The 24,679-nt window shown below is 39.6% G+C and overlaps 5 protein-coding genes and 1 pseudogene across 5 annotated transcripts in view; 4 read left to right on the forward strand and 2 right to left on the reverse strand.

The window, feature by feature from the left end:
* LOC112070254 (hemoglobin subunit beta-like) overlaps positions 1-581 on the reverse strand; it is a 7,227-nt pseudogene extending 6,646 nt beyond the window's left edge.
* LOC112070243 (KN motif and ankyrin repeat domain-containing protein 2) overlaps positions 1-23,176 on the forward strand; it is a 147,961-nt gene extending 124,785 nt beyond the window's left edge. The window contains exon 13 of the transcript XR_011475542.1: positions 23,065-23,176. The gene's annotated coding sequence lies outside the window, so the exon portion shown is untranslated. The remainder of the gene's footprint in view (positions 1-23,064) is intronic.
* LOC112070256 (hemoglobin subunit beta) lies at positions 2,478-3,427 on the forward strand. Its single transcript, XM_024137675.2, has 3 exons — positions 2,478-2,643; positions 2,816-3,038; positions 3,178-3,427. The coding sequence occupies exons 1-3, from the start codon at positions 2,552-2,554 to the stop codon at positions 3,307-3,309; spliced, it is 447 nt and encodes a 148-aa protein (XP_023993443.1). The 5' UTR covers positions 2,478-2,551; the 3' UTR covers positions 3,310-3,427.
* LOC112070253 (hemoglobin subunit alpha-like) lies at positions 6,318-7,192 on the reverse strand. The gene is made up of 3 exons (XM_024137673.2): positions 7,040-7,192; positions 6,619-6,826; positions 6,318-6,509 (listed from the first exon to the last, which is right to left on the reverse strand). The coding sequence occupies exons 1-3, from the start codon at positions 7,132-7,134 to the stop codon at positions 6,381-6,383; spliced, it is 432 nt and encodes a 143-aa protein (XP_023993441.1). The 5' UTR covers positions 7,135-7,192; the 3' UTR covers positions 6,318-6,380.
* LOC112070249 (hemoglobin subunit beta-1-like) lies at positions 8,477-9,416 on the forward strand. The gene is made up of 3 exons (XM_024137669.2): positions 8,477-8,634; positions 8,863-9,085; positions 9,221-9,416. Exons 1-3 carry the CDS (start codon positions 8,543-8,545, stop codon positions 9,347-9,349), a joined length of 444 nt encoding a protein of 147 aa, XP_023993437.1. The 5' UTR covers positions 8,477-8,542; the 3' UTR covers positions 9,350-9,416.
* nprl3 (NPR3-like, GATOR1 complex subunit) overlaps positions 17,858-24,679 on the forward strand; it is a 14,475-nt gene continuing 7,653 nt past the window's right edge. The window contains exons 1-3 of the mRNA XM_070438896.1: positions 17,858-18,409; positions 18,509-18,578; positions 21,632-21,753. Coding sequence (XP_070294997.1) covers positions 18,211-18,409; positions 18,509-18,578; positions 21,632-21,753 — 391 coding nt within the window. The 5' untranslated portion in view covers positions 17,858-18,210. The remainder of the gene's footprint in view (positions 18,410-18,508; positions 18,579-21,631; positions 21,754-24,679) is intronic.

Here is a 24,679-nt window from a genome sequence, read left to right on the forward strand (position 1 = left end):
TGTGTCTTTTTCTCTTACCTTGAAGTTGGTGGGGTCCACCCTCAGCTTGGTGGCGTGCAGTTCACTGAGCTTGGTCAAGAAACCAAAAAGGTCGTCCAAGTTGCCAACACATTCATCGATCTGATTCATGATGGTGATGCCGTGCTTCTTCACTGGAGCGGAACCGGGGGCCACGGAAGCCCAGTGGGAGAAGTAGGCCTTGGTCTGGGGGTAGACGACAAGCATCCTGTCGTGGACATTAGAAATGATGTGAGACAAAATTCATCTTAAATAATCATTCACACGGTCTGGGATCGCGTCCATATTTTTGCTGAGATAGGCTACGCATTCATAGTTTCCATTATAATTGACTGAGGAATTATGTGTTAATAACTGGAATACGTGTTATAGTCTATAATTTATCATACATCGTTATGTAATTACCTGGAAAGAGCCTGTTCTCCAATCTCATCGGATTTAGGGAGGATTTTGCCCCAGATGGCCTTCACGTTGGCTTTGTCCTTGGCTGAGAGACTCATAGCTGTCTTGTCCGKTTATCCACTTAAATGAAGATGCTGAGAAAAGAAGCGTGTGAGCTTACACTTTTCAGAGGCTGTTTTTATTGAGGCAAGAGAGAAGGCACACCCCGATATAATCTCGGCTCCTCCTCTGATTGGGCATTTTTCCAAGACAAGATTATTTTTTTATTTTTTTATTTTTTTTACATGTTATGGAACTGAGCCAATTCGTATAATGCCCAAAATATGACATTTGCACATAATCGATTTCGTTTGTAAAAATGCTGTCATAACATTGTATGTATTTATTTCATATAGATTGAATAACAAAGTGTCTTTGAAACACTTAATACCTCAATATTTTCTTTACAGTTAAGGTTTAGTCATACGGTCTAATATTGCAGAGTATAGGCTATGTGATTCTGTACACAAGGCAGTGTTGGGGAGTAGTGGACTGCATGTAATTCAACTAGTAATTTAACTGCATTTTGCAGTAGCTTGGTGGTACTTGAACTACATTGAAATCTAACTAGGGTTTTCAGTAGTTAACTACTTTTTCCCCCACGTATCAGCTAACTACTGGAACTACACACTACTTTCCCCCCCATGTATCAGCTAACTACTGGAACTACACACTACTTTTTTTGCAAAATAAAATAAAATATGGATGAAGTAGGCAATCATTTACTTTTTGGTGCATTAGACCTGCCTAATTCTGACTTGAAACATCGTTTTTCTGCTAATAGGCTAAAATACACACTGTCAACATTTTACCCCAAAGTTCTCTGACTTACAATTTTTACTCTATTACATTTCAGATTCACATATGATCATTTTTCACGAAGTTGTTTGGATAGTGAACTTCTTTTCCATAGTAACTTTATATTTTTCTTACGGGTAGCTTTAGAGTAGCTTAATTTCTTCCAGTGTGAAGTAATTGCTAGCTTGGTAAACTATATTTTCAGAGTAGCTTCCCCAACACTGACAAATAGTTGCAACGTGATTGGATTGGCAACTAGCAACCAAATCAAGACGTGTTGGCTTATATCCCATTTGGCCTATGTAGTCAATATTCACAGTTAACACATAAATACTGAGACAAATTATATGCCTGATAATCGGAAAGGTTTTGTTTCGGTTAAAAAGCGTACCCTATGCCTATCACTAAACATTATAATAATATATAGGCTACGCGCATTGTATTTCAGTGGGGTTAAACAAAATGCTGTGGTTTCATTGAAGTAAATAGGCTGATATCCACATTGAATAGTGTCCAGTTAGAACCCATCATGTAATTCCCCTGATGAAGGCAGATAAAACGACTTTTCACCAACTGACATTTAGATAATCATTCAAAAAGACCAGAAATATGGAACTATCAAATGGGTGGGGCCTTCTGAATATTAAGATAAAACAATTTGAGTCATGCTCTTCCTTTAATAGTTTACTCCCAATCTAGGCWTTTTTTTWAATTTTAAATGAGACCCTAAATAACCACTTACATCAATAATGATCATTTTATAAAGATAATATTGCAATTAAATGTGAATATTACAACGATACATTCAAATAGAATTTAGGGCCAAATAAGGTTCTACACTGAGATAATTGGCATAAAGTTTCCGAACCTTCATTGGTTTGAATGGTGTCAGATATTATTTTGAACTTAACAATATGAATTGGGGTATTAACTACTATTTGCAGTATGTAGAGAACATTRAACAGAACAAGACTATGTCAATAACTAAATTCTGACAAAAATACCGATGAAGGCTAACCATGGCTTGATAATTCCATCCGTAATAATTAGAATTTGGCAACGCCTAAATGACCAAGCATTATCTTTAAAGGTGGGATGAGGTTGGCACAATGCCGATATGTGCCACACTCGAGGACCTTGCCCCCCCCAAGACATTCATCCAATCATGTTCTGTGTTCTGTTCAGGGCGGAGATACTGAACATCAATAAATTGGACGTCCCATGAGACAAAAAGCTCAGGGATCTCTTGTAACATTTTGCAAGTACAAACGGAAATCAACAAACAAACGTCAACATGGTCGACTGGACAGATGCTGAGCGCAGTGCCATCGTAGGCCTGTGGGGAAAGATCAGCGTGGATGAGATCGGACCCCAGGCCCTGGCCAGGTACATTCTTATAATATTTATGTAGAAATCATTAAATAATAACACGATAATAGGCTACCTAGGTTATTTAGCACTAATTGCGTAGTAGGAAATCGCGGTGTTCACCATTGGTGCGATACAGACCATATTGATTGTTAAGTATAATTGTAATGCCTGTTGTATTCATTTTTAGACTTCTGATCGTGTCTCCATGGACTCAGAGACACTTCAGCACCTTCGGCAACCTGTCCACACCCGCTGCCATCATGGGTAACCCCGCCGTGGCCAAGCACGGAAAGACCGTGATGCACGGACTGGACAGAGCTGTGCAGAACCTGGATGACATCAAGAACACCTATRCTGCACTGAGTGTGATGCACTCCGAGAAACTGCACGTGGATCCCGACAACTTCAGGGTGAGTATTACACTTTAGCAAACTGAAACAAAATACAAAAATAAATAGTCTTGTGAATTAAATAGACTTATGAGCCGATGTAAAGCTTATTCCAATATTACATTCTCCATCTGGTTCCTTTACGGTCCCCTCTCCACAGCTCCTCGCCGACTGCATCACCGTGTGCGTGGCCGCCAAGCTCGGTCCCACCGCTTTCAGTGCTGATATTCAGGAAGCCTTCCAGAAGTTCCTGGCTGTGGTTGTGTCCGCTCTTGGCAGACAGTACCACTAGAGCATCACTCGACAGCATCAATATGGAAGAGAGATGACACTCCAACTCCAGTCTGTTAGGCTGGAAGCTGTGCCATAGCTACACATATTGAAAATAATAAAATCTATTTAAAAGCGTTTATCTTTTTGAAGTGTTGTTTTTCGATGGAAAACGCTCTCCTACAATTTTCCTGATGGCAATTGGGTTCTAGTTAGGCCCTCAGTGGATTCAAATAAGCGATGTACATCGCCTAGCCTACACATCTTCAAGTTTGAAAATAAATTATTTCCTAAAACGTGGGCAGATGATCACATGTTTTACATTTAGCAGATGCTCTTATCCAGAGAGTCTGCTAATTCAGAGTTAAGTGTCCTGCTCAATGGCACACACGACCTTTCGGTTAACAACACTCTTATCCACTAGGCTACCTGCCGACCATCACATAATGTTTTCTAATTGTAATATGATAACTACAGTATATTTAAATAGTATTTTCTTTGTTTTAGATATTTAAATATGTATTTCCTTAGAATGACTGAAATCCACTGTCAACAAATGCTTTTACCTAAAAACCCATTTAAGTCAGTCTTTTTAGCAACATTTTAAACGTCATACCCCAATCATGTGAAATTATTTTCAACACATTAATTGAGTAGCCTAACACAATCCATTTAAAAGATGATTTTGGAGCCTTGCCCTCACCATCGTCGGATTTATCCACAGCAATGTGACASATCGCGCCGTCTTGCAAAACGAGGGCAACTGATGCAGAGCTATATTCAAACAAATTCGATAAAATACAAAATAGTGCTGTAAGAATTATTGCGTCCTCGCGAGTGGCGCAGCGGTCTAAGGCACAGCACAGTGCTAGAGGCGTCACTACAGATCCGGGTTCGCATGGCTCTCGACCTTTACCTCGCCCGAGTACGTATTGGATTTGCAGCAATGGGACAAGACTGCAAATACCAATTGGATATAACGGAATTGGAGGGTAAAAAATTTAATATAGGCCTATATACTGTATATTATTTATTGCATCAATTCACTGTCCATCAACTCCTGGCTGAACACTATGTCACAGCCACTAACAACTAACAACGCATATGCCTGGAATCCTTACATCATAAAGCAACATGATACAGTGGTCTCGTCGCTGTAGCACATTCAGAGATCGATTGATAGACAGTAATCYAAAATAATTAATATATTTCAAACGAAAACCACTTTCTGTTTGTCATAGATGGACCAGATTAAAATGAGATGAAAGGCGAATTCCTAGTTAGTTCAGGAAGAGTTCTGTGAGACATTTACAGCAATGGGGGAAGACATTTGGATCAAGAGAGACCTTTAGAAAATATGCAAATTTTCTCTAACACTGTACATACAAATATGTATTTTACAGTAATAAGGAAGGTGAAATTTCATAGTTAGTCATTTTATAATTTGATTATACTATATTTAGAAAGCATATAAGTAATTTGAAGTCTTATTCATGCAGTTTTGTTGAATAGGAAATACATCATATAAATATTTCCTATTTTTGCTTGTGTCCTCAAAAGTGACTACACCTCAGCAATTTATAACTATTTCTGCCAGAAAGGGGAGATTTTAACATTTCTTGGAGTATGCAGTATTACTATTGTTTATGACCCTCTCATGATAAATCATTAATTTTGGSGATTATGTAGATTACATTTTAGATTACATTTAGTTATATTTAAGAGTTTTTAAAATGTTTGCATTTTAAACATTATTCTAGAATATTCAGATTATGCATTACATATTATAATAAGGTGGTATTTATCCCAACAATGGGATTTGCATAGGCTTTTAGGGAACTCATACACTCTCTAAGCCACATCGAAGATACAAAAAAGTGAATGTTCAACCTTAACATGTGATAACTATACAACAGAACAGATTAACAAGAATGACATTAACTCTCATGGTGGCTAAACATAATTAACTGAAAGCCACACCCCTAAACTACGTCTCCAATCTTCTGATCTGACCCACTGGGTAATTTAAGCAATAAGGCCCGAGGTCTAAGGGCTGTTCTTATGCAATGCGGAGTGCCTGGATACAGCCCTTGGCATTTACATTACATTTAAGTCATTTAGCAGACGAGAGCGACTTACAAATTGGAAAGTTCATACATATTCATCCTGGTCCCCCGTGGGGAATGAACCCACAACCCTGGCGTTGCAAGCGCCATGCTCTACCAACTGAGCCACACGGGGCCGTGGTATATTGGCCATATACCACAAACCACAAACCCCAAGGTGCCTTATTGCTATTATAAACTGGTTACCAACGTAATTAGAGCAGTAAAAATAAAWGTTTTGTCATACACGTGGTATAGGGTCTGATATACCACGGCTGTCAGCCAATCAGCATTCAAGGCTCGAACCACCCATTTTAGAAATCTAAGTAACCCAGCACCAATAACCCAGCATCAACAACCCAACACTGCTCTTTTTTAAAGAAAACAACCTAACTAAGTCACCAAACGCCAGCAGTACACAGGACTTTCAGAATGAGCGCAAATAACGTGTTCGCTTTCAATGTCGAGTCCACTTCCCAATTTTGGACCAAATTCACTGCATTGAAAATAGTAAATACCATTCTCTGAAGTATCTTGTTACAAATTACACGTTGATTTTACCCCAGTACAAGTGACAAAATACTCAAAAGAATCCTAATTAAATATTTCAAATTTATGTGAAATAAATATTATCCATCTCGAGGTTTTCATTGTGCCTMTGCTGTCTCTAGTAGTATCCCATTCAGCAACTACTCCACATTCATCAAAATAAATGTTACACGTATTAGATAGGCTAGCCAAAATGATGGGAAACAACATAGCGCATTGCGGGCCTAAAGCACCATTTTTTTATAATGTCTTCATTCCTTTGTCATTCCATTGTTTTAAATGTTTGAATCTACATTATTTAGCCTGTTGTATTGCCAACATTCAAATATGACCTTGATGGTGAAATGTGGTGGAATAAGGACACAAACACAGAAAATAACGTAATTCATTGCCCGTTTATTTTATTATGATAACAACAGAGCAGGAACTGCACTCCAATCTATCTGTATTTGTCAGCCAGGGCAGCGGACAAGGCTGCAAGGAATTTATCCACAGCAATGTGCACTTCGGGAGTGAAATCCCCAGGGAAGTGAATAGCCAGGGTGACAAGGATGTTGTGGGACAGAATCTGAAAAGTATATTTTAAAAGTTAATATTGACGAATTAAGCCAGCAACATACTTAGAGTTGAAGTTGAGATTGATATATATAAAGATAATAAGTTATCTGGGGGCMAACCTTGAAGTTTCCAGGGTCAACGCGCAGTTCGAAGGCGTGCAGATCGCTGAGAGCACTCAGTCCTCCGACGAGGTCGTCGATCACTCCGACRGCATTACCAATTGCACCCATGATGACGCCTCCATGCTTCTTGACTGGGGCAGAGCCGGGGCTCAGGTCAGCCCAGTGGGAGAAGTAGGTCTTAGTCTGGGGGTAAGCGGTCAGCATCCTGTAAAAATGAGTTTGTGTACCATTTTAGGCGTATTTAGAATCCTTAACTTTTAAGCATTATGCGTGTCCTACTCCTCTCGTCTTATGTCTACAATGTAATCAAAGTAGTTTACTTATTGTATGTTAAAGTGCTTGGTCAGGGCAGGCAATATGCCGCTGTCATCAGTTTAAACACAACCAGTCTCATAATTCTTTCATTAAGAAGGCTTACCTTCCCAAAGCCTCAGCGCCGATGACATCTGCCTTTCCACTAATCTTGCCCCAGAAGGCCTTGACCACAGATTTGTCCTTAGCTGTCAGACTCATTTTGCTACTTTTGATTGGCCTGTATTAAATCTACAAGAAATGATCTGAAGATGACTGCCTATACAACTAGGTCCCTTTATATTACAGTAGAGTGGCAGACACGCCCAGCTACTAGGGTACACTCCCCCTACACTGCAACCATCTTGGTCAAAATCCAAGAGTAAGATCCGTTATCTTGGCTTTTATCAAATGTTAAGTCAGAATTTCTATATTAGGCCCTTCCATAAGATGTCMGAGGGCTATGTTTGTAATAATATACATTATTAACGTTTTTCTGAAACATTTTTGCCTATGTTTTCGTCTTCTGACTGTACTGTGAAACAATGTATGGAAAATAAATTGTACCAGAGCTGTCAACAATTTTACAATTTGTTTGATTGATAAATATAAATATAATAATAATAATACATAATAATAATTCTTATTTATTTCGTTGCATAAAACGAAATATTTCTGTATAATCAATCATATATTTCCAATAGGCTAATTCTAAAGCTGCTTTTGCCAAAATAGAAAAATGAGTTAACTAGTTAATTAGCTATTTAAAATTACGATGCACATAGTAAATTAAATTGYACAAATCAAATCCACCTTCAAAGATCTCCATTTAATTGGAGAATATTTATTCAAGGTGACATATTGGACATTTGTTCAATTAAAGTTCGATATGATCCCCAATTATAAGGTTGATTGGACTTCGAATGATGATCGGAAAAAAAGTCAGAAGTCATGCGAGGACATGTCTGCAAATAATACAGGACATTCCTGCTTATCATATGTAATGTCTTGAAATTAATCACTTAAAATGGGCGGATCGGTCTGAATCCCTCGATAAAAAAGGAAGGCATAATATTGCCCTAGATAAGAAACTGCCAAATTGAATTAGCTTGAATTATCAAATTATCAAAACTCATTAAAACATTTAATTAAAGTGATTGCATCCCTTTAGAAACGTTTATTTGAATTGCCTTACACCCTGCAATGAAGATATTTAGAATAGTTTTGCCATAATCTTGCGTCAGTTGGATCAACAAAACGGTTTAGCTGGGGATCATACGAATTTKGAAACGTTGGTAATCTAGATAAAACTGTATAGGCCTAATTACATATGATTTCAGATTTTAGGATCTAACCTACATAATTGATTCTGCAACAGCTAATAAATTAGCATTTACTGTTGTTTTTAACAGATCAATTATTGGATTTTGAAACTGAATTCTCAATAACATCAAATTCGAGAGCTGAAGCGCTCACTTGGCCAATACTGATCTTTGCCAGAGCCAATCATATGCGCCGCCTCCAGTGGGCGGAGAGCACTCATAAATATAAGTTGCAGGCAAAGTGTCTCCCTACACAAGACATTAATTGTTCAATCTTGTTGCAAAACCGAAAAACAAACACTGACAACATGGTTGACTGGACAGACGCCGAGAAGAGCACCATCAGTGCTGTCTGGGGCAAAGTAGATATCAATGAGGTCGGACCACTGGCTCTGGCAAGGTAGGTCATGGMTTCAGCCTCATTCAAATATATCATTTAATATAGCTTATAGTGGAGATGATCATGAGTAATTATAACACTATTATACTTGTCCTGTTATCTATCATTACTATTAATATTGAGTTGATATTGTTAAGTTTGAATGGAGCATGTTACAGTATTAATTAGGCATATAATTGAAATACATTTGGAAATAATTCACATATTTCGGTGTTCTTGCAATGACAGAGTCCTGATCGTCTATCCCTGGACTCAGCGTTATTTCGGCTCTTTCGGAGATGTGTCCACTCCCGCAGCAATCATGGGCAACCCCAAAGTTGCTGCTCACGGCAAGGTCGTGTGTGGAGCTCTGGATAAAGCTGTGAAGAACATGGGCAACATCTTGGCTACATACAAGTCACTGAGCGAGACCCACGCCAACAAACTCTTCGTCGACCCTGAAAATTTCAGGGTAGGCCTTTTGTCTTGCGCAATATGTTTTAGGCTACACGTATAACATTCAGAATAATACGTCTAATTCCAAAGGTAAAACAAAATCGACGGTCTAATGCAACATCTTTCTTCTTTGTTTTTTTTTTGTCTACAGGTGTTGGCTGACGTCCTCACAATTGTCATGGCCGCCAAGTTCGGAGCCTCTTTCACTCCTGAAATCCAGGCAACCTGGCAGAAGTTCATGAAAGTGGTTGTMGCMGCMATGGGCAGTCGGTACTTCTAAATGCACCCCAGACAAGTGATTGTGTTCTGACATCCCTGCCTGAGAGAAAATAAAGACATCGAAACATGCTGCTGTATTCGTATTTGTACAAACAACATTAGGGTTAGGATTGGAGGGGTAGACATTTCTGGGGAAAGTTCCACCACAAAATCCATAATATCAATATTTAGGCAATATAGAGATGGGCATTGCCTGATGGGGAACGGGTGGTTTAGGGTCATGGACTATTGTGTGAATGAAGGGCGGCTACACTGTAAACCCTTATTAGTTATCATTAATCAAAAGTTTTGTGGAAACCCGCTGCACTAGTATTCTAGAGTACAGTTACTTACAACGTTAGAGCTGGCTCTACTCAAACTTAAAGTGTCACATGATCCCAAATGGGCAACAATTTATAGTTGATTCAATACAAAACGTTTTAGTAAGTAGCAAGATAGCTGAAAAGCTAGTTGCTAGGTGGTATAGGATCTACAGTTTACATTATGCTCTTTTTCAGGTGATGTCATACGAGACATTGTCAATTCCTGTTTAAAAAAACAGCTTTGTTTTAAAACTTACTCCATATGCACTAGTGAATTTCTGAGATGATTTGTAGTCAGGTCCAAGCTATCTGGATGTAACTTCACCTAAGAGGGCAAGGTGGAGTTATACCCAGAATGCTTATAGCTGTCAAAATAATATGTCCATGTGTGTGTATTTTCGAACGAATTGAACCACACAAAAATGCACGAAATCTGCTGAAATACATTTGGTACATATATGCGCGAATTGAATGTGAGGCTGGGCTGCCATATGGGCTTCACTAGTGCTTATGGAGTCAGGTTTAAGGGACATTTTTTTTTACATTTAAGTCATTTAGCAGACGCTCTTATCCAGAGCGACTTACAAATTGGAAAGTTCATACATATTCATCCTGGTCCCCCCGTGGGGAATGAACCCACAACCCTGGCGTTGCAAGCGCCATGCTCTACCAACTGAGCCACACGGGACCGTGTGGCCGTTTTGGCATATATTTTGTAACAATATGTGCATTGTAGGTTTTGATGAATCTAAAACAGTTTGAATGAGGTTGTATTTGAGCTAAAGTTCATATTGTGCTTTGTGTAAAGACTAAGATATATAATTAATTTACGTTTCTGTTAAAATATCGCTTTGTTGTTAAGGGGTACACAGACCACCAGAGAATTCTTTCCAAACTGTACAAGATGTGAGGTCAAAGTGCTAATCCCAAACTATCACCTAAACTTAATGCAATTGTGAAGATCTGAAATGATTTGTAGTCAGGTGCAAGCTATCTGGATGTAACTTTACCTAAGGAGGCAAGGTGTCGTTATACCCAGAATTCTTACAGATTACTAAATAATGAGCTCTACAAAAATGCTAAAGGAGTAGGGTTTAAGGGGCAATTTGAGATTGAAGTTTGAAGAAAACCTTCATTCAAAATAAAGCTGAAGTTTGAAGTTGAACACTGTTGTTTCTTCTTGCATATTCCCTTGTATAGAAATAATACTTTTTAGTAAATTTTTCCAAGTATATTGAGGTAACTATTTGCATCAGCTTTTTAAGTATAGTTGTATAGAGTATATTTGTATAGAGTATATTAAGTATAGAGTATATTTGAGTAGTAGGAACCCAATTTAAATACATGTTACTAACCTGAATACCATAAGTAACTGAGCAAAAAACATTTGTAGATTAAACATAGAATATCAATTATGATACTGAGTAAATTCAGCAAATTAAACTTACAATATTAGTTCTGTAACTGATTACATTAAGTATATCAAACTTAACATTAGTTCTGGGACTTGAAYCACTTGAGCAGGTCAAACAAACCAAAAACATTCTGAACCTGATGAAATTAAGTTGAATGAAAGGAATTTTTGAGATCCTGTTAGTTGTTTGCACTTAATATATTTGAATTTGTAATGCACTAAAAGTGAAGTGTATATTATACTTAAAAGGCTGATGCAAATAGTTACCTACATTTTTTAAAGTAAACAGGGCACAATATTTGTTACTGTGTGAAACTTGATATTTTTTGTTAAGTAACTCAAATAATTTGTGGAAACCAGCTGCACTTCAACATTTTAAGTCAAAGACTACTCTTAAAATCTAAGTTCTTTCTTTCAGTCAACTTGTCTAAAGCAAGTTAGCTTTATAACAGTTTATTTTTTATAAAATGACATTTTCTTTAAAACACTGCGTCTTCAGAAACACATGTCTAATTACATGAATGCACCAAACATGATTAATCTATTTTAGCATCCATCAATAGATGAATGCCATTTCTGTACAGCATGGCTCATTTGAACAGAACTTTTAAAAGACTCCGATAACAAACCTCCAATTTTCAATCAATTCAATACTGTGTAACACTGCAACATTCCCCATCAACAACTTAACTATTAAAACATAAGCACAGTATAATGACCCTTCTCCAATTAACACTTTCAACTGATGTGGTAGCTTCCATTCAATTTAAAATTTTAAATAAAAATTAGGTAGTGATGTGCGACATCCATTTCACAGTCTAACAACTTMACTGCATTCAACTGTTTAAAATGAAGATTAATCTTGACAATTTACATTTCTTCCTCCACGACAATTTTAACTCCATTATGTTTACAAAACAAAGTAATACTTGCAGATTATAAAATTGACTTATGCACGCAATGTTTCGGTCCTAAACCTTCATTCCTGACTAAGGTGTCACGCCAAATCATTAAACTGACATATAAACGTTCTAAATGCAAGTAGACAATGTGTGCGAACGTTGTTTCCCCAACATTCTAATATGTACCGGTCCACAACACTACACAGGTATGCAAACGACCTCTCCTTACAACTCCATGAAGATTCCCTATCCATTTTCATCCTCTGGGACCTCCGCCATTTTTCATATGATGACGTCAGCAATGTGAGATTTGTGGCCAATGCCTCTAAAGCTTCCTATATACAAGGATTTGTAAGGTAACTTCACAATGCCCATGTTCAGTTTTCCCAAACAGAAACACTAGCAATTAAACTCTACACCAACTGAAGTTACTCTTGTATCTCTGTACATGTTAAGACTAAAGGCCAATAGTATTGCATGACTTTCTCATTTCTGTGACCGGTTTGACTAAAGGCACAGATCAAATCAAATGCAGGTAGACATTTTTGTTGGCATTTGCCTACAAAACATTTAGTCGTCTTCAGTTGTTTACATTTTTTTTTATCCCTAAATCTCTTTTCCTTATAGGATAACGTAACTATTTACGTTACGATAACGTAACGTAACTGTTTAGCGCCATAAATGTTTTTGGTGTTGGTATTTTACAGTTGATTTTTCAAAGCAAGGACCTTTGGCTTCATTCTGTCTCCATCCAAGTTTAACAACACTTTTTGTATAAACCCAAACGTGTTCTTCGTGCAATTCGGGTATCCATGTTGGAGTGAGTACATTAGCCCGTACAAACATACAAGTSCATTAGGCCAGCACCGGAAATCCTTCATAACCACGTTCTCCTCAAGGACCACGTAGACTCTTCCTGGATGGAATGGCACAGCAGCTACATCTGCATCGTCGTCAATGACAGATAATGGCTGCTGGTCTCGATGGCTGCAGGGTCTTGGGATGTTCCCTCCTGAGAAAGAACATGCAAATGTGATTATCATGTCACAATAAACTCTTATGAAGACACACAAGTAGTTTCTCCCCTCCTTTATTTTGGGTCAAAGAATATTTGAACCTCACACACAAACACAACACACCGTGCAAGTTGTGAACACTCCAGAGTCATCCTCTTGGAGTATTGCTGGAAGACATCTGAGGACAACAGTTCGATCTGTGTTCACATCGTGTGGTTGCTCCAGAGAAACATTACAAACAAACTATATATCTGTGTAAGGGCATCACTGATCTTAAAATGTAACATTTCAATCCAATCATTTGCTTTACATTTTGCTTACTGATTTAATTTGTATACCTGGCTGTACATATTCCCGAATGGCAGCTATCTTCTGTCCATTTCTTCCAGTCTTTCCCTGCTTCTCTGGATAGGGCGAGCAAGTGTTCTGTGTGTTGATCAACATGGAATAAAACGAATCCCGGAGTTGCTGGTTTGTGATGCGATGGTACTCTGCACATACCTAAAACAAAGTACAAAGGCAATTGAAAACTGCTTTACTCCCCCCTAACGTTAGCTAGGCTACCTAATTGTTGAGGCGTGCTGCCAACCAGTTAAAACATCAAATAAATACGCAGATGCATTTCTTTTTTTTTCTTAAAAATTTTCTCCCATTTTCTCCCCAATTTTCGTGGTATCCAATCGCTAGTAATTACTATCTTGTCTCATCGCTACAACTCCCGTACGGGCTCGGGAGAGACGAAGGTCGAAAGCCATGCGTCCTCCGAAGCACAAYCCAACCAAGCCGCACTGCTTGGTTGGGTTGTGCACAAAACAAATTTGTGCACAACATTTGAGAGAAATTCAATTTTTGTGCGAATGGAACATTTCTGAGATTTTTTATTTCAGCTCATGAAACATTCAGCTCATGACCAACACTTTACATGTTGCATTTCTATTTTTGTTCAGTGTAGATTGGTCATTATTGAGACATGCTAGAACTGATATAACGGCAACAAAGCAATGGAAAACGACTTTAGGCGCATTAGAGCTTTTTAGATAAATCCGCTCAGAGGTGGTTAAAAGTAAACTGGATTCTAATGTCGACTTTTATTATGAATAACAGTATCAAGCAAAGGGTTTTACTCATGCTGGGCGGCAGGTAGCCTAGTGGTTAGAGCGTAGTGACAGTAACTGAAAGGTTGCTAGATTGAATCCCCGAGCTGACAAAGTAAAAATCTGTCATTCTGCCCCTGAACAAAGCACTGCTCTTAGGCCATCATTGTAAATAAGAATTTGTTCTTAACTGACTTGAATAGTTAAATAAAGGTCAAATAAAAAATGAACAAAAAAATGCTCAGTTCTAGGGTCTGGAGTGCTGCGTGAGTGGAAATTTGAAATGGAATAAATATCTCTCTGGGAAGAAGGGCGGGGGTGTATGTTTCATGATTAACTACTCATGGTATGATTGTGATAACATACAGGAACTCAAGTCCTTTAGTTCAACCGACCTAGAATAACTCACAATCAAATGCCGAGCGTATTACCTCCCAAGAGAATTCTCTTCGGTTATAGTCACAGCCGTGTATATTCCCCCTCAAGCCAATACCACGATGGCCCTCAAAGAACTTCACTGGACTTTATGCAAACTGGAAACCACATATCCTGAGGCCGCATTTATTGTAGCTGGGGATTTTAACAAAGCAAATTTGAGAAAAACGTTACCGAAGTTCTATCAACATATTGACTGTAGTACTCGCGCTGCTAAAACACTCGACCACTGCTACTCCAACGTCCGGGATGCCTACAAGGCCCTCCCCCGCCCTCGCTTTGGCAAATCTGATCACGACTCCATTTTGCGCCTCCCTTTTTATAGGCAGAAACTCAAACAGGAAGTACCCGTGCTCAGGACTATTCAACGCTGGTCTGACAAATCGGAATCCACGCTTCAAGATTGTTTTGATTACACGGACTGGGATATGTTCCGATTAGCCTCCAAGAACAACATAGACGAATACACTGATACGGTGACTGAGTTTATCAGGAAGTGTATAGGAGATGTTGTACCCACTGTGACTATTAAAACCTGCCCGAACCAGAAACCATGGATTGATGGCAGCATTCGTGCTAAACTGAAAGYGCGAACCATCCCATTTAACCATGGCAAGGTGACTGGGAATATGGCCGAATACAAAAAGTGTAGTTATTCCCTCCATAAGGCAATTAAACAGTCAAAACATCAGTATAGAGACAAAGTGGAGTCGTAATTCAACGGCTCAGACACGAGACATACTGTATATGGCAGGGTCTACAGACAATCATGCACTACAAAGGGAAAACCAGCCATGTCGCGGACACCGACGTCCTGCTTCTGGACAAGCTAAACACCTTCTTCGCCCGCTTTGAGGATAACACAGTGCCACCGACGCAGCCCGCTACCAAGGACTGTGGGCTCTCTTTCTCCGTGGCCGACGTGAGTAAGACATTTAAGCATGTTAACCCTCGCAAGGCTGCCGGCCCAGACGGCATCCCTAGACACGTCCTCAGAGCATGCGCAGACCAGCTGGATTGAATGTTTACGGACATATTCAATCTCTCCCTATCCCAGTCTGCTGTCCCCAATTGCTTCAAGATGTCCACCATTGTTTCTGTACCCAAGAAAGCAAAGGTAACTGAACTAAATGACTATCGCCTCTTAGCACTCACATGAAGTGCTTTGAGAGATTAGATGAGGATCATATGACCTCTACCTTACCTGACACCCTAGACCCACTTCAATTTGCTTACCGGCCCAATAGATCCACAGACGATGAAATAGCCATCACACTGCACACTGCCACTGCCCTATCCCATCTGGACAAGAGGATTGCCTATGTCAGAATGCTGTTCATTGACAATAGCTCAACACCATAGTACGCTCCAAGCTCATCATTAAGCTCAGGGCCCTGGGTCTGAACTCCGCCCTGTGCAACTGGGTGCTGGACTTCCTGACGGGCCGCCTCCAGGGGGTGAAGGTAGGAAACAACACCTCCACTTTGCTGATCCTCAACACAGGGGCACCACAAGGGTGCGTGCTCAGACCCCTCCTGTACTCCCTGTTCACTCATGACTGCGTGGCCACGCATGCCTCCAACTCAATCATCAAGTTTGCAGACGACAACAGATTACCAACAATAATTAAGGGAGGAGATGAGGGCCCTGGCAGCGTGGTGMCAGGAAAATAACCTCAACGAAAYGAAGGAGCTGACTGTGGACTTCAGGAAACAGCAGAGGAAGCACGCCCCGATCCACATTGATGGGACCACAGTGGAGAAGGTGGAAAGCTTCAAGTTCCTCTGCGTACACATCACTGACAAGCTGAAATGGTCCTCCCACACAGACAGTTTGGTGAAGAAGGCGCAACAGCACCTCTTCAACCTCAACAGGCTGAAGAAATGTGGCTTGGCTCCTAATACCCTCAGAAAATTTTGCAGATGCACAATTGAGAGCAAACTGTCGAGCTGTATCACCGCCTGGTATGGCAACTGCACCGCCCGCAACCGCAGGGCTCTCCAGAGGGTGATGCGGTCTGCCCAACGCATCACTGGAGGCACACTGCCTGCCCTCCAGGACACCTACTGCACCCGATGTCATAGGAAGGCCAAAAATATCATCAAGGACATCAACCACCTGAGCCACGGCCTGTTCACCCCGCTATCACCCAGAAGGCGAGGTCAGTATCACTGCATCGCAGTGCTAGCTGCGCCACCAGAGTCTCTGGGTTCGCGCCCAGGCTCTGTCGCAGCCGGCCACGACCGGGAGGTCCGTGGGGCGACGCACAATTGGGCTAGCGTCGTCCGGGTWAGGGAGKGTTTGGCCGGTAGGGATATYCWTGTCTCATCGCGCTCCAGCGACTCCTGTGGCGGGMCGGGCGCAGTGCGCGCTAACCAAGGGGGCCAGGTGCACGGTGTTTCCTCCGACACATTGGTGCGACTGGCTTCCGGGTTGGAGGCGCGCTGTGTTAAGAAGCAGTGCGGCTTGGTTGGGTTGTGCTTCGGAGGACGCGTGGCTTTCGACCTTCGTCTCTCCCGAGCCCGTACAGGAGTTGTAGCGATGAGACAAGATAGTAATTACTAGCGATTGGATACAACGAAAATTGGGGAGAAAAGGGGATAAAATTTATAAAATAAAGAAAGAAAAAAAAGAAGGCGAGGTCAGTACAGGTGCATCAAAGCTGGGACCGAGAGACTGAAAAACAGCTTCTATCTCAAGACTATCAGACTGTTAAATAGCCATCACTAGCTGGCTACCACCCGGTTACTAAACCCTGCACCTTAGAGGCTTCTACCCTATATACATAGACATGGAATCACTGGCCACTTTAATATTGGGACACTAGTCACTTTAATAATGTTTACATATTGCTTTACTCATCTCATATGTATATACTGTATTTTATTCTACTGTATTTTAGTCAATTGATCAACATTGCTCATCCTAATATTTATATATTTCTTAATTCCATTCCATTATTTTTTAGATTTGTATATTGTCGTGAATTGTTAGATACCAATGGACTGTTGGAGCTAGGAAAACAAACATTTCGCTGCACCCGCAATAACATCTGCTAAATATGTGTATGTGACCAATGAAATTTGATTTGATTTGATGTTTTATTTGGTTCTCGAGGAGATAACGTACACCTGCTCTATGCTTTCCAGTTGTATTAGCCTCACGTGATCATGCTGGCTCGCGAGGCTACAGTACAGTCGCATTGCGATTGAATATGAAAAATAACAGTGATGATGTTAACTGGTAAAATGCGAGTTTTACAACAGGGTATTTGTTTTAGAATCGACCGCTAATCAGACATAGTCACTATAATCTCCCACCCCACTAGCGGAACTATTTATACGGTCTACATCACATATCAGTGTAACACAAAACATTGGCAGGCAGCGTTGAGCTGGAGYAGAGAAACAACAACACATCTAGCAGATAACGGAATTATATAAGTATTCAAATATATTGTCACCAGTATATTACCTAGTGTTGTTAAGTAGTTAATTAATGTAACTAATGGTGCTGCGATAGCTAACATTAACCCTCAACATTTCTTAGCTAGCATAAGCTAGTTAGCTCGGAGCTAGCTATATTTGATAATTGTTGGAAAGTCTGGCAACTGGTAGCTAGGTTTCTTATAACCATGTGACTAGCTACAGTAATGTTAAATATTAATTGACAAACAATTTGTTAACTCGACGTTGAAATATGTACGTTCATTCATCTTCATTTGATTTACAAGGCGAGCGAAAATCTATGTATAAACAGTCTGAAAATAGGTTCTTCAAATGTGGTGAAAAGACAAGCCCTATCAGTGTAATTTTGGTTACTTCGGGTAGCCGAGGGAACAAATTGCTCTTTAGGTACCCATTTCAACGGGTTGCAGATTGCACATCATCATTCACGAGTAAGTAGTCCTTACTGTGTGTGTGACGTTAGCTTGCTATGTGATGTGATATGTAAGATTTGGTAAACAATTTTCTAATCTGATGTCTTTGCCCAATAGCAAAACAGCGAAGTCCATATGCATTGAACACTACAGGAGATGTTCTTGAAGACCCAGATGGAGATTCAAGGTATTGGTCATCATATTATGTCACCTACATATTGTTTCCATGTTTAGGCCTATATCACGAAATAAACAACATCCCTTTGAATGGGGACTGTTAGCTTTCGAAAACCCTTCTCATTATGTAGGATTTTCAGCCATTACATTCGCCCGCATTTGGCTTGGTGTAAACTACAATTCCGATGCTGTGTTTTAAGGTTTAAAAATGTCAATAATCATCGCTTTCGAAGCGGTTTTCGAAACGTATGCTGATATGCCCCCTATCTTTCATGTCAGTGAGAAATAATCGTTCAAATAAAAAAGATACTGTAATGAAACAGCAGGGAGCAGGTCTCGAACCCTCGACCCCCTAGCCCGAGGTCCGGCGCGCTATCGACTGTGCCGCAAAAGCATGCTCGTGCGGCAGAGTCGATTTCCGCGCTTATAAACCCAGGGTCGTTACACTACTCCCTCCTTTCAAGAGCGCGTCCTCGCGCTAGCTTGCGACTCTACGTCTTACAGGAACGCGCTCACCGGCCAGCACACGCACTGTCATGGATGCAAGGTCCGATCACTTCTGACACCAGTGTAATGAAACAGCAGGGAGCAGGTCTCGAACCCTCGACCTTCTAGCCCGAGGTCCGGCGCGCTATCGACTGTGCCGCAAAAGCATGCTCGTGCAGCAGAGTCGATTTCCGCGCTTATAAACCCAGGGTCGTTACATTACACTTACTTTAGTAGTTTTACACAGATCCATACACTTTGTGTGCGCCCAGTTTATGAACTACACTTCCTCCTCAGTTAGCTTACACACAGGTGTTCGGAGCACGCTAGATAGACAATTGTCACAGGTGGCGGCCAATGTCTTCCATCAACAAGCTCTGTAACATGGAGATATGGCCATGTGGGAACACTAACCCTATAAAGGTGTGTAGTAACTTTAATAAAACATAAAAAAGTATTTCTCACTGATATGAAAGATACATTCCTTATGTTTCCAATATAGTACCTCAGGCAATGCTTGTTAATGTTTAGAGCAAGTGTTGGGGCTCTCAACAAAACTGCCCTAGTCGGAATATACTGTCATCAATATGTGCTAAAGTAGTTAGCATTTATGAATGGGGTAGGGGACTGTGTGACACTGCACCAGTGTGACAGGCTTCAGCATATTCATCATACGTTTTGTTAACCAGTCAAGTTTAGGATATGTTCATATCAGAACAAAATTAGTCAACATTTGATTAAAACAATKGCGGSATGTGTGTTGGCTAGGGYCCTATTGGCTCKMGTTCACCCAAGASGGCTAGRGTTGTATTTGTGCCYTCTTGYAAATKTGTYTGTGATATTACAGCATKGGTTCATGGCAATACACCCCWTATCTGTTRTTTGGAATATKTGATTATGAAAGTCACTCTATATGTATGTCAAATAAATTGAGAATTACATGAGCTTTTTAACCTTGTTACATAAGTGCCTTTTGTTTAACATGTGGGCTTTTAAAGTGTTTGCGTTTTCATTTTCAAGTGACATTCAGATAATAAGAAATGGCCGGCATGCAAAATAGTGGCCACAAGATACAGATTTTTTTTAAATGAAAATTTCAGTCACTCATTTAATTTAAAAGGAAGAATTTAACAAAAATACASATGCCTACAATTGATAGTTACTCAAATAAAAGCTACAGGCCTATTTACATCAAGTTTGGCCTACTCTTTACCTATTTCAACCCATCTATGATATTAACATGGTAATTACTCTAGTAACTTGTTGTTACTTAGTTATTGCTTTGTTGTTGCATGTTAATGGAGTTGAGTCCACTAACCACAAAATCTAATGTTGACTACTATGCAATTACAAAGCAAATGCTAAATTACTTTGTAATAACATGTTCATAACATTGTTACTGGGTTAATTATAGCATTTGTACTCCAGAACAAGAGCAATGCATCGTGAAGTGTCACAACATTTTCCGTAATCAAGTCTTTGGTACAAAAATGAGATCAATTTTCTTTTAAATATTTATTAAAGTCACTCTGAAGTGGTAACCTTGTTTAGCTTTGTTTGTGATGTCCGTCTGTTATGCATTCTGTCCAATTGTCTGCTGCATTTTTTTCTTTTGTTTGCGGTTTCTTTTCTTTTTATGGCCCTATTCCCATTTCAGAGAACAAACTCCACTAACTGATGAACAGTTGGTAGCAGGGTAAGACCAAATCATTCTAAAACCACCTTTCCTTTGTTTAGAACACCCTTGTCTTTATCCACTCCTTCCTTCCTGTTTTGTCTTGCATATATATATATAAATATATATCCTGTGTGTGTACATATATATACCTACGCCAACCTTAATCTCTGAAATTCCTGTTGAATTATTACAGATGAAATGATTCACTGGTCTATCTTGGTAAATCCTGCATTTCAATTAAGTCTTGTTAAATGATTGCTCCAAAACCAGCAACGTAGATTCTTCAGTTAATTTAGCATCGGAATCCACTTCATCTGATGATATTTGATTGTTGGGAAATCAATTCTGGATACATAGACTTCTTCTACATGGCTAAACCAAGCAGAGCCATAATAATATCCTCACTTATTTCTCAGAACAAAAACATAGCCATGATTAAGATTGGATTAGAATCTGTCCCTTTTCGGGTTTTCTGGTGGAATAATACCATCTAATAATGATTATATAATTTGTATTTGATGATGGGGCCGGCCTGCAGCATGAGCTATGTAAACAAGCATGAGTCTGTCACCTCCCTTTTACAAAGCCCTCACATTCTCTGCCAGAGGGGGCTTATTCACTGTCGTCTCTCCTCTCCAAGTACTATTTATACCAGCTCCTTTCAAACTGTGATCCATCAATCAGGTTGTAGGCTGATCCATGTGATTAACCTAACCCTCCTATCCATAGAAACACTATGGCTACCATTATAGGTTGATGGACTAAATAATAAAACAAAGACAATGAAACCGAATTAGATATAATTGGCACTTTCTCAGATATCTTGTTGCTCTCCTCCCTTCCTGCTCTACTCTCAGCTGGTTTACTTAGGTCTTTTTCTCCTCTCTTTCTCCAATAAGGTTCTCTGACATCATCCTCGCCACTATCTTGGCCACCAAGTCTGATATGTGTGGGAAGAAGTTTGAGCTGAAGATAGACAATGTGCGTTTCGTTGGGCACCCCACCCTCCTCCAGCATCCTCACACCATTCAGGTAAGATACTTTTTTGTGAATTTGTGATGGCCTGAGCATAAATACACATTCACCAAGGGAGAATCTCTGTCAGTCAGTCCAGCAGTACCGTGAGATCTGAACAATGACTGTATATGAATGGATGGACAAAGCCATCAGTCACGTGACACAATTCATCCCTTTGTGAAGACTCAATAGCACATTTGAAGCCAAGGAAGTCGGTTAATATGGCGTCTCATGGATACATAACATGCGCAGTTTGAGCTACTCCAGAAAGTGACATTGCAGGCTAGCTCAGTGCTGCCCCCTCTCAATGATTATATCAAGTTGAAGCCCTCCTGGGGTACTGCAGGCTTTCATTAGTCTTTCAGTAGATGCTCTTCTGCAGAGCGATTTACAGGAGCAGCTAGGGTTAAGTGCCTTGCTCAAAGGCACATTGACAGATTTTTTTACCTAGTTCGGGGATTGGAACCAGCAACCTTTCGGTTTTAAAATAATCAGTTCAAGGACATACATCTGGTGTAATAGAAGCAATTATTGGTACCATGCTTGTCTTAGAATATTTTCATTTATTTACACGAAGATTGACCACGAAGATTGACATTTTCCCAATCACTACATTTTCCCAATCACTATTTTCTGCAAACAATTYGTGCAGTACTGCGGTCGGCTTTGAACTTCGTGGCTTCAATGAGAGGGGGCAGTTCTTCTCCYCTCGATCTGAAACAGCAATTCTCCTTCTAATTCCACTCTGAGACTGTGAATTCAGGTCCCTCGCTCCATCTAGTGGAAGAAGTGCCTTACATCTCAGTGTTTCACAATAATTATTTGACAATTCACTGAAGTAAGATAGAATGGTTGAATATAAGGGGTGAGGAGTGGAGAAATAATTTGGAGTGAAATTCTAAACAAATATTGAAATGTTTGTAACGTAACTWAAACGTATCTAACCTAAGTAGGTTGATGATAGGTACTATTCCATTCGCTGGACTACATGTAGCCTATTAGAGGGTTGAAATTAGTGTCCTGATGAACCTGATAACAAATTACTCAACTGATGCAGTGAATCATTTGCTTTCCATAAAGACATGTATTTAAGCCATGTGAATTGTATGCTGTTGATTGTATCCAAATGGCAATTTCTCATCAGTGTGATCCCCTAAAAACCGAGCCTGAGCTGTATGTTAGAATCCTTACAAAATGGCCCTTTTCAAAAATTATACCAACAATTCATGAGCTATGGCTCTCATAGAATGTTATTTCAAAGCTTAATTGAATACCTACTGTAATAAACCAAGCTTTAAAAAGTGCAATTATACAGTGGGGAGAACAAGTATTTGATACACTGCCGATTTTGCAGGTTTTCCTACTTACAAAGCATGTAGAGGTCTGTAATTTTTATCATAGGTACACTTCAACTGTGAGAGACGGAATCTAAAACATCTAAAATCTAAAATCCAGAAAATCACATTGTATGATTTTTAAGTAATTAATTAGCATTTTATTGCATGACATAAGTATTTGATCACCTACCCAGTCATGCCAGGGAAGGGTAGTGCATGCTGGGTAGAGTGATTAAACAGAGCCACTCCCCCGCCCAGCTCTCACCCTCCTTTCCACCACAGATAGACCCCATGCTGGAATGTTATCACCCCAAGAGACCCATCCTTTTCGGGGAAAGCACTCTCCCTGACCTGGCCTCACCCACCCAAATAACCAGCATTTATTTATTTAATTAGAGAAAATGTATTTATCACAATGAATGTGGTGTTTGTAAAATAAGCACATAATGTGGAAACATTTAGCTAACCAAACCTGAGTATTAGCACTTATTCATCAATTAAGATGAATATTATTGACATGACAGTAATTATATTCAAGAGGAAAGAGACGCTATTTATGGAAAATAAAATAAAAATTATGTTCTTACTCTCAGAGCAAACACAACACTGAACAGGATCATGGTGGGCATCTCCTCTTAGGTGAGGGGTCTGTCTTGGACACCTGGACAGAAAGAAATAAGATAATAAATATAATAGATATAAGATGTTCTAAATCATTCTATGATCAATGGCTTTGCACACCACTATTTAAATCATAATACTTGCTATTGTATGTTATTGAATGTTAAAACAACACAGTGAAAACATTCATGTTAGTCCTGTGCAAAGCTCTCTAGACAAGAATAAACAGCTGTAAATGGCTCCTTTTATTCATGCCTTTTATACTGGTATTTCCATCTTATTTACAAAAATACATAAATATTATAATTGCACTTTTTAAAGCTTGGTTTATTATAGTAGGTATTCAATTAAGCTTTGAAATAACATTCTATGAGAGCCATAGCTCATGAATTGTTGGTATAATTTTTGAAAAGGAATTTGTAAGGATTCTAACATACAACTCAGCTCGGTTTTTAGGGGATCACACTGATGAGAAATTGCAATTTGGATACAATCAACAGCATACAATCACATGGATTAAATACATGTCTTTATGGAAAGCAAATGATTCACTGCACAGTTGAGTAATTTGTTATCAGGTTCATCAGGATACTAATTTCAACCTCTAATAGGCTACATGTAGTCCAGCGAATGGAATAGTACCTATATCAACCTACTTAGGTTAGATACGTTTAGTTACGTTACAACATTTCAATATTTGTTAGAATTTCACTCCAAATGATTTCTCCACTTCTCACCCCTTATATTCAATCCATTCTATCTTACTTCTGTGAATTGTCAATAATGATTGTGAAACACTGAGATGTAAGGCCTTCTTCCACTAGATGGAGTGAGGGACCTGAATTCACAGTCTCAGAGTGGAATTAGAAGTCAAGGAGAATTGCTGTTTCAGATCGAGGGAGAAGAACTGCCCCCTTCTCATTGAAGCCACAAGTTCAAAGCCGACCGCAGTACTGCACAAATTGTTTGAGA

This window comes from Salvelinus sp. IW2-2015, unplaced genomic scaffold (genome assembly GCF_002910315.2).
Source record: "Salvelinus sp. IW2-2015 unplaced genomic scaffold, ASM291031v2 Un_scaffold1267, whole genome shotgun sequence".
NCBI lineage: Eukaryota > Metazoa > Chordata > Actinopteri > Salmoniformes > Salmonidae > Salvelinus > Salvelinus sp. IW2-2015.